This window comes from Hirundo rustica, chromosome 2 (genome assembly GCF_015227805.2).
Source record: "Hirundo rustica isolate bHirRus1 chromosome 2, bHirRus1.pri.v3, whole genome shotgun sequence".
In the NCBI taxonomy this organism is placed as follows: Eukaryota; Metazoa; Chordata; class Aves; order Passeriformes; family Hirundinidae; genus Hirundo; species Hirundo rustica.
Window position 1 is genome coordinate 49,547,405 of NC_053451.1, and position 14,339 is coordinate 49,561,743.

A 14,339-nucleotide genomic window follows, 5' to 3' on the forward strand; every position below is an offset into this window, starting at 1 on the left:
GCTGGATTCTGCATACTGGCAGAAGCTTGCCTCAAAACATTTGGTGTTTCCTTTGGCAAAACTGAATTATCCCAAGTAACTGAGGCTTTTCTTTAAATAGCTGTGAAAAAAGTCTTCTTTACCAGGGTAAGCTGTCATAGTACAGATTGCTACTCTTAACAGTCAAGATGTCTATTAAGTGTTTTTTCAAGTATGTGTCTTAAATTGAAACTCAAATAATACATAGATAAGTAGAGAATATATAGGGCACAAGAATTTAATGTGAATGTCGTGGGTTCAATCCCTGTATGGTTCATCCACTACTGGTCTTGCTGATCCTTGTGGGTCCCTTCCAACTCAGAATATTCTGTGAATTATAGCAAGATAAAAAAGATGAAAATGTGTTCTGCTTTTTGATCCAGTAACATTTCCTTAGTAAGTATAAACTGTTCAGAATATTTCACAGTATTTAATAGATGTAAGCTCAATTAAGAAAATGATTTCAAAAGACAAAATATGTGACTGCTTATAGAAGAAGCAGTTCAAACTTTAACTAAATGTGTAATTTTTATTTGCTGTAATACATGCTTGAGACTTTCAGTGAAAAGTTGCTGTCTAGTGAGAGTATGTCTAGTTATCTTTCAGTATTTAAATGATGTTTTGCAGTCCTGACAAACTTATGTTTGTACCAGCAAAAAGTACTTGGGAAAAAAATACTATGTGATTAAATTAAAATAAATATTATTTTAAAAATGAAGCTTATGATATAATTTTTTTTTCCAGATTCAGGCCATCAAGATGATGGTTCGGTGGTTGCTAGGAATGAAGAACAACCACAGCAAGTCAGGAACTTCTACTCTGAGATTGCTAACGACAATATTACACAGTGATGGAGATTTAACAGAGCAGGGGAAAATAAGGTATGTAACAGATGGTAATGTTTTCATGTCTGATGATGGAGTGAGGGGGGAGACTTTTAATCGAAGTAGTGAGTAAACTATTCTGTTTGACTGCTTAACAATTTATACATCTTACGAAATAAGATGTGATGGTAAGCTTGGCTGGTTCCTATGTAAGTTTGCTGAGTCTCAGGTTTTGTAACACTGTACACACAGCTGAATTTTAGGTTTTATATTCTTGCTTTTATTTATCTCTTCAATAGGCCATTACTCATAACTGCAGGAATAAACTGTGCAACTTCCTCCTTCCCACTGAAAATTGGTTTAAATTTTTTATGCAGCTTGCTGTTCCTGGTGTACCAATTGCTGTGTATGCCAAATGCCAATAGGTGGGCTTGCTAATAAAGAATAATAGTGTGTTGTATAAGCCAGGTGGAAATGCTTAGTACACAGGACACTCCTGCTTGGAAGCAGACTAATCCCTTGAGGTCTCTAAAAGTGAAAGCAAGAAGGAAATGCGTAAAAGGGACTAAGTCTCAATAAATAATTTACCTTTTAGGTGACTGTTAGACAACTTGTTTTTCTGGATATCTTCTTAATCCTTTATGGCAGGAAAAGTGACAAGTTGTCAGCTACTATTGCTTGTCAAACATTGAAAATTTATGTCTACAAAAGCCGTTTAGGACGTGGGTAGGTGGTGCCAGTATGTGTAAAAAGGTTTCTGATTTTCTGGTAGAGTTAATATTATACAGTAGTTGTGCAGATAGAACCTATGTTGTGGGTGCAAAATTGCAAACTTGAGAATTGTCTAGTATATTATCCTTGTAGCAACTGTGTAGTCTGTCCTAAAGTTCTTTGTAAATAAATGTTTCGTGGTTGTAAGTTCTGTAACGTGACCATTCATGGCAGTGTCAGGGAGTTTAGTGGCAGTAATTTAGCTTTTCAGCACAACTACTTGGAGCACATGGTTGGCTTAATGCAGTAGTTAGTGAATAGATCAATTCTGTAAATCCTGTGTGTTTTCATGCTTGGAATGATGATTCCTTACTGTGCCTGTTTTAGAAATATAATTTTCCCACTCCTTTTCGCTCATAAGTAACAGTAGAAACTTTATATATTGATGTGATCAGTTTTCCATTTTTAAATCAAGTTAATGGAGGGCTAGGGAGAAAGCTGCAGTGGCATGTGATGTTGCTGTGGAGGTAACCCTTCAACCCCAGAGCTTGGATCTCCGCCTGGGGGTGGATGTTGATCCAACGGAGAGCTTTTGGGTTAGGATTGAAGAGCTGACTGCTCTGGGTAACATTGTGGTGAGTGTCTGCTGTGGGACCCCTGACCAGGAAGAGGAAGTGGATGAGGCCTTTAAACAGCTGAAAAAGAACTCCACGGATACAGTCTTTGGCTCTCGTGAGGAAATTCAGCCTCTCCAATATCTGCTGGAAGAGCAACACAGCAGTGCATAACAATCCAGGGCAGCATCGATGACAAGTTTTTGACACAAGTGGTGAAGGACCTAATGAGGAGAGGCTCTCTGCTGGACCTCATAGATGCCAACAAGGAGAGGCTTACTGAGGATGTGAAGGTTGAAGGCAGTCTTGGCTGTAATGACCCTAAGATGGTGGAGCTCAAAATCCTGAAGGCAAGAAGGGGGTCAGAAGGCAAGATTGGACTGGACTTCAGGAGAACAGTGTTGGGTGTCTGCAGAATGTGCTTGTAGGGTCCCATTGGGCAAGGCCTGGAGGGAAGAGGGGCCCAAGAAAGCTAGTTACATCGTATTCAAACATCACTCCTGGGCGGTCACAGCAGAAGGTCAGACGGATACTTCTGCAAACCATACCTGGATGAGCAAGATGCTCCTGGCAGAATTCAAACACAAAAAGAGGGCTTGAGAGCAGCCCTGCAGAGCAGTACTTGGGGACACTGGTGGACACAAAGGGTGGACATGATTCACCAGAAAACCAGCTGTGTCCTGGGCCGCATCAAAGGAAGTGTGGTTAGCAGGTTGAGGGGTTTTATTCTGCCTCTTTAGCTTGCTCTGGTCAGACCCTACCCAAAGTACTGCATCCAGCTCTGGGGTTCTTAGCACAGGAAACATATGGACCTGGTGGAACATATTCAGAAAAGGGTCACAAAAATGATCAGAGGACTGGAGCACTTTTATGAGGAAAGGCTGAGTGAGTTGGAGCTGTTCAGCCAGGAGAAGAGAGGGGTCTAGGGAGACCTTATTGTGTCCTGTCAGTACTTAAAGGGAGCCTGTAGATAGAAGGAAGGAAAGTGTTTTTTATGGTGAGGGTGATGAAACACTGAAACAGGATGCCCAGGGAGGTGATAGCTGCCCCATCCCTGGAAACATTCAAGGTCAGCTTGGACAGGCCTCCAAGTACCTGCTCGTTGCAGGGGATTGGACTAGATGAGTTTTAACAGTCCCTTCTGGCCCCAACTATTCTGTGGTTGTATGAGATATACAGAAGGAGAAAGAGATGGATAATCTGGCAGGCATAGAGAGACCACCTGAAATACAGTTAGGAAAGCCAAACCCGAACTGGGGTAAAATCTAGTGAGAGGGGACAAAGGCAACCAGAAGAGCTTCTCTAAGTAAATAAGTGACAAAAGGAAGACTAGGGAAAATGTGCACCCACTGCTGAATGAGGCAAGAGCCCTGTTGACAGGACATGTAATAATCATTTTGTGATTCTCACTCTTGCTTTTCAGGAAAGCTCCAAACTGATAGTAGGGCCAGTCCATTGTCTCTGTGTGAGCTATACTGCCCACATTAACATATACTGCCTCTGAAAACCTGAGGCAGAGAAGATGATGTTTCAGGCCTGTTAGCTCTGCATGGAACTTGTTGACACTTCCTGACCTTTGTTCTTCACCCATTGAGTGCAATAAGGATATCTTCTTTCTGGGAATGCTTACTGTGTTCTTTCTGTGCAAACCTGATACTGCTCTCTCTGACTTGGAGTAGCCTTTGAAAAGAGTAAAATTGTCCATTCAGTACAGAACATAACTTTTACACCGTACTTGATATGAGGTCATTCTATGTGAGTCAAATTTAATGTTCATGGCTTGCACTTGTCTTTTAAATAGTGTTTAATAATTTGCTAAAAATAGTTCAATTAAGTGAAAGTGGCAGGGCTCAGAAGCTTTTGATGCTGTTGAGGCCATCAGTCATGTTGTAATCTTCTTGGTGTTATTGCCCTCATCAGACCTAAAAGTGACTCTGCCCCCATGCCTCTTGAAATCTACACAACTCTGCCTTTCAGTGAAGGTGTAAGGGAATTTATTTTTTTTTACTTCAAAGCTTGGGTCGGCCTGGAGTGTCAGGTGAAGGCAAGGTCCCACTTGGACAACAAATCCCTTCTCTTGTTCATCCTTCACACTTTGAAGTAGTAGGTTTGATGACTTTCTTGAATTGCTTTTAAATCAACAACTGGTATCTTCAAGATTTTAGCATGTGTAGGCTAAATTCACCAGTCTTGTATTTTTTTATATATCGAATTTTAACAATAAACAGTATCTCAACTGTCCTTTCCAAGTATTTAATTTTGTAAGTCATAAACAGTCCTACAAAATTCAAGATGGTGCAGATTTTCTATTTGTGGTTAGGTAGAACAGCTAGGTTGTATCTTGCATGTCTTTGTAGTAGGATTTTGATTTTAGTCTATACTAAGCATAAAATAAGACTATTTCAGTATCAGAGGTCACTAGCAGTTGCTGAAAGTATTGATATTAGATAAGAACTTGAATTGAGATTTTCTTGAAATACTTTGCATTTTTTCTTAAATTAATTCTCATCAATAGAAGAATTAATAAAAATCTTTTGGAGTTTAGAATGTCATAGTTCTGTGCTGTAGAAAATTTGCCACACATCTGATAAACTATGTTTTCAGTGCTTGCATTCAGAAGACATTTTACTATTGTTTTAAAATAGAATTCACTTAGTCATGCATTACAGTGTCTAATTAATCTTAATTTATGTTGGCCTGAAGCATGGATATTGAGCTTGAAAAGTTTGGCAACTTCGGGGACTAGAAATGGGCTGGCTCCTTCTTTGGCAGGACTCTCCTGCTGAAGGAGGACCAGCAAGCTGAACACAAGTATCTTGCTGCTAGATGTGGTCTCTGAGGGGCAACATGGACTGTCCTGGCTCAGTGCACCACTAGACCTGTTTCACACCCATGTGGAACTTTTAGGAAGCTTGATGGAAAGTTTTTATTGCCAGGTTGGGACCAGGCAATGGTAAGTGGGCAAAGGCTATAAAATGTGGTGCCATGAAAATTACTTGGGGTTTGAAATTGCTTCTGCTGGCGTGGGGGAGGTTAAGCTCACAGAAACTTCTTTCCTTTTAAGTACTTGTTTTTCAGTGATGTAAACTTAGTGAATTTAATCAAGTCAAATAATTGCATGATTCTTTTACTAATTAACCTTCACAATCCATATGCTTGTTTTTCAGTAAACCTGATATGTCTCGCTTGAGGCTGGCTGCAGGGAATGCTATTGTGAAGTTGGCACAAGAACCTTGTTACCATGAAATCATCACCTTAGAACAATACCAGCTGTGTGCACTAGCCATAAATGTAAGGAAATTCGTTGGGAGTTGTGGGTTGTCAGCAGTTGTATGAGTATATAGTTGTTTGTCACGTATATTTCTGTGAATCTGGTTTTATACAAAATATTCAGCCTTGGCATGAAATTATTTCTCCATTACATAATCCTGAAAACTCATTTTGTATGAGAATTAGATCTGTAGTACTGGGCTGTCCACTGGGGGAATACTAACTTAGAGTAGTCAAATGTTAGAATAATGATGAACTTAGAAATGCAGTATATATTTAAGTAATACCACAGCTGCATTATAACATTACTAGAAGTTAAAATGAGATGATGTGAAGTATGTTGAACTGTGGTCGAAACAATGGCCTTGGTTTCTCAGTACTTGGGTAGAGTATGTTTGTAATGCAGAGGCCTGCAAAAATAATTAACATCCTTCAAATATTAGAAGAAATAGGGAGATATTCCTTAGCAGATGCTGGAATTTTCATCCTTAACTTCTGCCTGTGAGCCCATAGTAAGGAAATAACTCTCAAATTGTAAGTAGAGATGTAGGGACCCTCTATTTCTGGCTTGTAGACTTAGCAAATTGTACAGAAATTGATTCATACCCCAAGAATAAGGTGGTCATGAAGGGACTTCTGTTGGTGTTATTTGTGTAGCTGCTGGTATTTTGGCTTTCCTGAAGTCAAGAAATCCTCTGGAAGGAATCCTGCCCAGAAGAAACCTGCAGTAATAATGATATGCCATTTTAGACCTTAATTCCTGTGTCCAGCTAAAGCTTTAAAAGCTGTGACCCATTTTAAATGTCAGAAGACTTAAAATTGGCATTTAATGTTAGAGAATACAGAGTATGGCTCCTGTGTGGATATTGTTTACTTTCATACAGAGCGTCTCATTTAATTTCTAAAGTTGCTTGGTGTTGGTTACAGTTCGGCTAGAAAAATCATTCCTATACCAGAGTAAGACAGTCCCTTTTAGGCTTATGTATTGTTTTAACTATGTTTATGTGCATTTTAAGCTTCTGTGTTCCTATGAAAAGTAGCCCTTACTCCATTCCCAAATGCTATGAAAACAAGAGAAATGGAACAAAGCTTTAAACTACTTAAGCAGATGAAATCTAGCAAAACTACAGCAGGAATTCAGTGGTAATAACTAACTGCAAGTCTTTATACCCAAAGCAAAGTCTGATACTTTTCAGCTTTCCTATTCCAGAACCAAATAGCAACGTTAGTCTTGTCTCAAAATGAGTTAAAAACATTTTTACCGTTTAGAACAAAATTAGTCAAGAGAAAAATAGGCACTCAATGCAATGACAAATAAGTTCTGTCTCTGCTCCGGAAAGGATACTCAAGCTGGATAATGTCATGCCAAACCAGCATTGCCAATCTAGTGTCTGTGTGTTCTGTTTTCTTGTGAACCCAGTGATCAGAATCTGTTCTTTAGTCACTTCCTTCCTGTAGCAGATCTCTATTGCAAGTGTTAGCCTTGTAATTCCTATCAGAATTTTGCTTCATTGTTTTGATACTTTTTTCAGTGCGTTAAGGTGCAGGCTTTTTGCCATCTGCTGTCTCTCACTTTTATCACTTATTTTCCAGCTATAACAGTCTTAACTGTTAGTGGATATTCTAACATGTATTGTCACCTTTTTTGTGTCTAATGCTTACTTTCCCTGAATTTTCAAAAGGGAATTTTGAGAGGTAAGATTCAAATTAGAACATGATAGGATTCTCAACATTTATAAACCACTTAGTATCACATTTTACTGTAGCATTTTAGCATACTTTGGACAGAAAGGAACCCATTAAGATCATCTCATAAACTCTCCTGCTGTGGTCAGGGACACGTTCCACTAGAAAGAAAAGGTTGCTCACAGCCCTGTTCAACTTGGCCGTGGATATCTCCAATGATGGGGTGTCCACAAGTTCTCTGGGCAACCTGTTCCAGTGTCCCACCACCCTCACTGAAAAATATCTCTTCCATATGTCCAATCTAAACCTCACCTCTTTTGGTTTAAAACCATTGCTCCAGGACTGGACACAGCACTCCTAATGGGGGTCTAATGAGAGCAGAGTAGATGTCGAGAATCCCCTCTCTGACCCTGCTGGCCACTCTCCTTCTGATGCAGCCTAGGACATAGTTGGCCTTCTGGGCTGCAAGCAAGCTCATGTCCAGTTTTCCATGCACAAGTGACCCCAGTCCTTCTCTGCGGGGCTGCTCTCAATCCCTTCATCCCTCAGCTTGTATGGATGCTGAGGATTGCCTGGAGCCAGGTGCAGGACCTTGCACTTGGAGCTCTTGAACCTCCTGATGTTCCTCTGGGCCCAGTCCTCAAGCTTGTCAAGGGTCCTCTGGATGACAGCCCTTCCTTCCCTCCAGTGTATCAACTGCACTACTTGGCTTGGTGTTATCCACAGGCTTGCTGAGGGATGTTCTCAACCCTCCCACCTGTGTAATTAACAAAGATGAACAATGCCAGTCTCAGTATTCCCCCCTGAGTGCACCAGTTGTTACTGATCTCCATTTGGACATTGATTTTTTTTGACTGCAATCCTTTGGACACGGCCATCCAGCCTGTTTCTTATCAGCTGAGTAGTCCATCTCTGCAACCTGTATTGCTCCAATTTAGAGACAGCAATGTTGTGTATACCTGGGTCAAAGCCCTTATAGAAGTGCAGGTAGGTGACATCAATTGCTCGTCCCTTATCCATTTGCACATTCACTTGATTGTAAAAGGTTAGACCAGTCAGGCATGATTTGTCCTTTGTAAGGCCGTGTTGTGTGTCTGTCATCCCCTCCCTGTGGATATCCGTATGCTTTGTCATCGTTTCCAGGAGAATCTGTTCATTTGTAGTATCATTTCTGTCATTTTCCCTCTTCATTTATTGATATTTCTTTGCCTTTCGTGACTTTCTAAGTTTTTTTCTAGAATTTAGAGTGTAAGGTCTGTCAGGTCAGGAATTCTGCCTTTCATTTTCACTGCAGCTCCTAATGGATTTTGAATTCTTACAAATAACCTTTCTAGATATTTTTGTGGCCTTCTCCAATTTCCTTTCTTACTGTCAGTGGAGATGCTCAGATGCAGAGTAGCTGTAATGTCTTTAATGTGTTTTTCAATTAAAAGTGGTACTGTTTTTTTTTTTTTTTTTTGAGATTTGGCACGTGCACATGTGCATACATATATGTTAATACTTAGAGTGGTTAGTATCAGAATCCACTTCTTGATTGTAGATACTGATTACTCTAAAAGTTTATTTATTTTTAACACTTCCAAGTCTAGCCACAAATCAGATGTCATCAAGGCCAGCTCTGGTTTTGTGTTATTTAATTCACAGCAAAGACTTTTTAAGTGGGCAGGTCAGAAAGCAGATTAAACAACAGGCGCAATCTTACATTTTAAAGCCTGCAATGGTTGCACAGGTTTTGCTGTGGTTCTGTGCTGTTTTTTTTTTCTTTTTTTTTTCTTCCCTTCTGATGCTGCCATTTTGTAATGTGTAATTGGAGTGCCGAACACATAATAAAATTTTGTCACTAATTGCTGTATGAAAGTGGCAACAGGGGCTTTATGATAATGAAATGCATGTAGTTTCAGTAATTTTAAAATAAGTTACACACGTGTTTGGCCAATCTTAAAAGCTTACCAGCAGCTGACCTCTTTGATCTCCAGAACAAATTTTGATGTCAGCAGAGCTTCATATTGAAAGAGAGCGAAAAGTAATTGAGGATAGTACTCCAGTGTTTAACAAGCTTTAAGATCAGATTTTAGATCTGATAAGCTTTTCTGTTGAAAATGCAATTCAATTGTATTTAGAATAAATCTTGTAGATTGCATAAGTTTCATTTGTTTAAAAAAATCCCAGGGCTTTTTCAGTTTTCTGTGTTAACTCAAGGTGTTGTAATTGATGGATCAGAGCAATGAGTGAGTGACACATGATGTTTTGCAAAGATTTTTTTTTTTAGCACTTTTAAATGGTGAACTTATGATGAATTGGCATTAAATTCAGAGATGTAGATATATAAAATTGGATTAATTTATGGAGTTTGTGTATGCTGTTAGAAAGAGCATACCTTGGTTAAGTTTTTTCCCCCTTCTTCCTAGTGTAACTGAGTCTAATTTAAAGTTATTCCCAATATTAAAAGATAGAGAAATTATAGTCATTCCAATTGACGCACAATACCATCAGTAACAACCAACTGTACCTCCCTTGTCCTCTGAGACAAAGATGTTTCCCTGCTGAAACACCAAGTAGGCATCAGTCTCTTCTGAGCTTCCTGAAGGCTTTAGATTAGGAGATCCTGAGGAGGAAAGGAGGGCTCTCTCTTAGCCTCCTGTGGGGTGGATTTGCTACAAGGAGACAAGAGATGCTGAGCAGGTCTCATGGTTTGGGTCTGTGGGCTTGGGGTACATCAGCTCTGGCTACAGCAGGTGTTTCAGGGTGTCAGTCCACAGAGGGGGCAAAAAACACAGAAAGGAGAAAATGGGGCTTGATTGAAAAAAGCTTCTTCTCAATTTCATTTTTGGTTGGGGCAGAGGAAGGATTGTTTTGTCTAACACGATCTCTTTTGATGCCATTTTTAAATTTAGCAGAGCCAGCATTTCCAGTGGCTAGGTTTTGGCTCTGCACTTCCAGTTGACTGATAACTGGGAATCCATTTCAGCCCTTTTTGACTTCAAAACTGTCATTTGACTAAAATAGCTGCTTAATCCTGTTAAGATTTTTTTCTTCATATTTACAGATAAATCTTTCCTCTTGACCTTTTTTTAGCAGGTTAAATGTGCCAAGCTATTTTGGTGGCCTTGTTTACCTTAAGCTTTTCTGTATGTTTTCTTCAAAGTCTTTTTGCATGTGTTTCTGTTGAGCTTCCTTGTCCTGTGTTAATAAATGGTTTGTCATGTATTAAATGGTATAGTAGGTTATTTTCATAACAAAAAAAAAATTAAATTTCATGCCTTTTCTGGGAACACATTGCTTAATAAACTGTAGAACTACAGTTGCTGCCTTCATATTGTTTTACTTTGTGTTGTTTGGCAGTTAGATATAGATAATTCTCTTCCATGGTCAGTTGTAGTCCATAGGTTTCCACAGTGTAATGGAAATGCTTGGTACTCTCTTCAGTGTTTCACCTTGTCTAGTAATGATGTAGAATTTTAATTCAGTTTTTAATATTAATGTCTTGATGAATATGTGTGAAATCGTAGCAGTAAGATCAACGTGATGGTTACTGGTGGCTAAAATGTTTTTGGGCAGATCTTTGGCTTTACAAAGCAAGTGACCCAACTGTAAACAATTTCGGTAACTCTATGCCTTAGTACTAAAGTACTTAGTACTTATGCTAAATTAGGCCTTGGGTCCTGAGTGTGATATCTTCCTGCACAATTTTTGAACCTTAGCTCCTCTTCTGAGCTTAAAGGAAGCTTCAGCTGATTAATTCAATTAAATTGTTCTGAACATTTAAAAAAAAAAAATTCTTGCAATACCTATGTTTCAGTGGCTTCAAGGTCTAATTGATTTCAGCATATTTACCTGAGCTTCCATGCTTTATTTTACAGTTTATATTGCTTTAAGAAAAGTTTACTGTTATCTTTTTTGGTTTTGCCTTTTTTTTTTTTTTTTAATAGGATGAATGTTACCAAGTGAGACAAATATTTGCTCAGAAACTTCACAAAGGCCTTTCTAGACTACGGCTGCCACTAGAATACATGGCTATTTGTGCACTGTGTGCAAAAGATCCCGTGAAAGAGAGAAGAGCTCATGCTAGGCAGTGCCTTGTGAAGAACATAAATGTCAGAAGGGAATATCTGAAGCAACATGCAGCAGTTAGTGGTAAGGAAATAGAAGTCACTTTTTGCTACAAGTGCTGTAGTTAAAATATAAATGTGAGTAGACTGAAAACATTGATAGTTGTCTGTTTTTGTACACAAGAACCACTGTAAATCTCATTTGGAGGTATCTATTGAAAACTGAAAATTTTTAGGTTTTCTGGTTTTCTTTTGTCCAGATTTTCTTTTGATTTTTTCTTTTTTTTTAAACAGGCACTGCTGAGGTCTTTGGGTAATGCTAAAAACTGTGCAGATGCTTATGCCTAAATATATTGGAAGTGAAGTAATTTTCCGAGGCAATTATGTGTACTGTTTGAACATAATAATGTTAATACTGTTTTAAGTGAAGTGGCAGTGACTATTTTTACTTCAGCAATTACTAATGAGTAACTTTAATACATAAATGCTGTACTAAATAGACTGTCCTTGCACTGTAGTATTAAGTAGCATCTTGTGTTATTCCTGCAAAGGGCTATATTTGTTGGCACTTCAGGATGAGTTTATGCAATTCTTTCTTCTCAGTGCCAGCAGTCTGATCCTGGGAATGCTTTGGAAATCATTATTGACTCATGTCAGCTATTTTCTTTTATTAAATCAGTCCTTTTGACTTAAAGCTACACACATACAGTATTACAATGCTGGTACAGGGTCATAGGAAAAAGTAGATCTTTTATGAAGAGCTATGGTATTTTTGAATAAGATGTTTTGAAAGTTTTATTTCTTTGAAAGATTACTGATGGTTTGACCTGTGTGAAATGAAGGGGATTTTTTCATCCTTTTAGCCTAAACCAGACCTGTTTCATGAATCTGATCTCAGAGGTGCTGTCAGATAACAGAATTCCTTCTGTGTTTATGAATCACTTCATATTAGCTATGTCAGTCTTTCTCAGTCCCCTTAGACTCTGACCAGAGAATAAGTCTGCAGACAAATCCTTTTCTGTATCATTCGTTAGAGTTAAAGAAAAAAGTGGTACTTTTCTCCCACTCAATAACATGTTGAAAAAAAATATTGAACAAGCATCTCTAAGTCATTTTAAGACTATTCCTCTTGAAAGTTGAAAACTCGTAGTTATGTAGACAGAAAGTATAAGAATTCTCACGTGTGGCTATCTGCAAAGTGGCTATCAAAAATCTGGAAAAAGTTAAGAGGAACCTAGGTGTACAGGATTTTCTTTATCCAGTAGGACCTCAAAGCGGACCTGATAAATTCTTTTCTTGCTGAAATAATTGAATGATGCCTTTGATTTGACATATGCTATAATGCATGGGGAGTCTGGATTAAATATAAATTGCAGGATGTTTTTTAGGATTCCAGTCTTAACTTCATGCCTTTCAGATTTACCAGTCTGTGCTTTCAGCAGATAAAATATCTTGAGCTGTTTGTATCCTACAGTATCCATATTGCAGTTCAGCTGAAGCTCAGTTCTGGAAATAATACGATATTTAAATGCATGTTGCCCTCTGCCATTCTCCCCGCTGACCATGCAGTAACTCGGGGTGATAATGAGGATAGTACCTCCTTTGGAATTTATTATTCCAGCATCTCTGATTATTATTTGTCTGAATCTATAAATGTGTGGTTTTGTGATACGTTTTGTCTCAAAACCTTAATATAAGTGAGGAGGATATCTGTTGGATATTTTGGGGGCATTTCAGCTTTTGTTGAAAATACTGTAAATTTCTGTTTACCCTGCCTGAGGAAAACTTTGCAAGGACTGGTACCAGACAGTAAAACGCCTCTTTCTTCCACACTGGCCTTTTATAGGCTGGCAGGAATTATTCTCAGCCCTCTTAAATTCTCTAAATGCTATTCAGAGTGGAAGCCACTCAAGAAGAGACTTATTTTGATTGTGTACCTGTTACTAGTTTCATCTGGGTAGAGATGTGCCCTGCATAGGAATTTTTATGTTCTCATGATGGGCTTTTACTTGAAAGTCAGTAAGCAGAAAAATTACAAGAGTAAAGATTAATTATTTTTAACAAGTTTTCTTCCTAAAAGCTCATAAAGGGCCCTTGTAAAAGGTTTTGGCACATTGTAGTTTTATGCGCTGGTAGGAAAGCCACCCTACCTTTCAGATAGTGTCTTCTTTCATTAGAGATAAAAGTTCTCATTTTTTTTTTTCTATTTTTTTTCCTACTGTTTTTTGTCATGACAGGGATTAAATACAATATGTATCAATATTTGTTCTTTTCCTGTTTTGTCTGGAACTAGATCATTTTATTTTCCAGATCCAGTTGGAATTATAATTACATGAGAAATTGTCCAATGCAGGAAGTTACTAAAAAACTGAGTTTATGAGCTCTTGATGAGCATTCTATTGGAGTTGCTAATTAGTACAAATAATAGTGGCCTGGTTTGTGTGGGGCATGTCTAAGGCAAGCCAATTTTGCTAGTGTTCTGAAGTTGTAATTATGTTTTTTCCTTCCCTGCCACATCTTTATTTTTTTGCTTAGTAATGTGAACAGCTGCTGGCTAAAATGCAGGAGAGTGCTTGAAAAGAAGTGAAGAATGTTTTTAAAGTTAATAGTGCAGTTGAAACACTAAAAACTGCTTTGCAAAGTACACTGGATTTCAATTACGTAAATATGGCTTGAAATAGAAAGAGATTGGGTGATTTTTCCATGGTGTATATATTTTGTGTAGACTGTGCATTACCCCTATTTATACAGACCTCTAAGAAAGGGATAGGTTAAGACTTGACATACGCATGACAATTATTTTGTTAGTTTTGTAAAATCTACAATAATTATGTATTTTGTTTGATGTGCACAATATTTGTCAATCACATCTCATTAATACATATATCAGAGGTAAAACTGTTAGTGTTTTAATGTATTTTTAAATAGTTTTCAAATATTATTAGCATATATATAATGATTTACAGGTGTTTGGAGTTACTCATAACTGAATATGGTATAGGTAAAAGTTTACTGAAAGAAGATTTTCCAGGCTTGGTCCAGCATTTACTGTTGCAAAATGTGACTTTCCAAAAGCAGAGCTGGGGATTTCCTTCTTCCCTTCATATGTACATTCAAGTCGTGTCAATACTATGTTATTGCATTTGCAATGCAAGGCACTAAAGGTC

At 38.1% G+C, this 14,339-nt stretch overlaps 1 protein-coding gene across 5 annotated transcripts in view; it reads left to right on the top strand.

Moving 5' to 3' along the window:
- PDS5B (PDS5 cohesin associated factor B) overlaps positions 1–14,339 on the top strand; it is a 98,979-nt gene that overhangs the window by 68,539 nt on the left and 16,101 nt on the right. For all 5 annotated transcript variants that reach the window (XM_040054429.2, XM_040054451.2, XM_040054444.2 and 2 more), the window contains exons 23-25: positions 763–899; positions 5,335–5,458; positions 11,053–11,257. In XM_040054429.2, the coding sequence (XP_039910363.1) occupies positions 763–899; positions 5,335–5,458; positions 11,053–11,257 (466 nt within the window). The remainder of the gene's footprint in view (positions 1–762; positions 900–5,334; positions 5,459–11,052; positions 11,258–14,339) is intronic.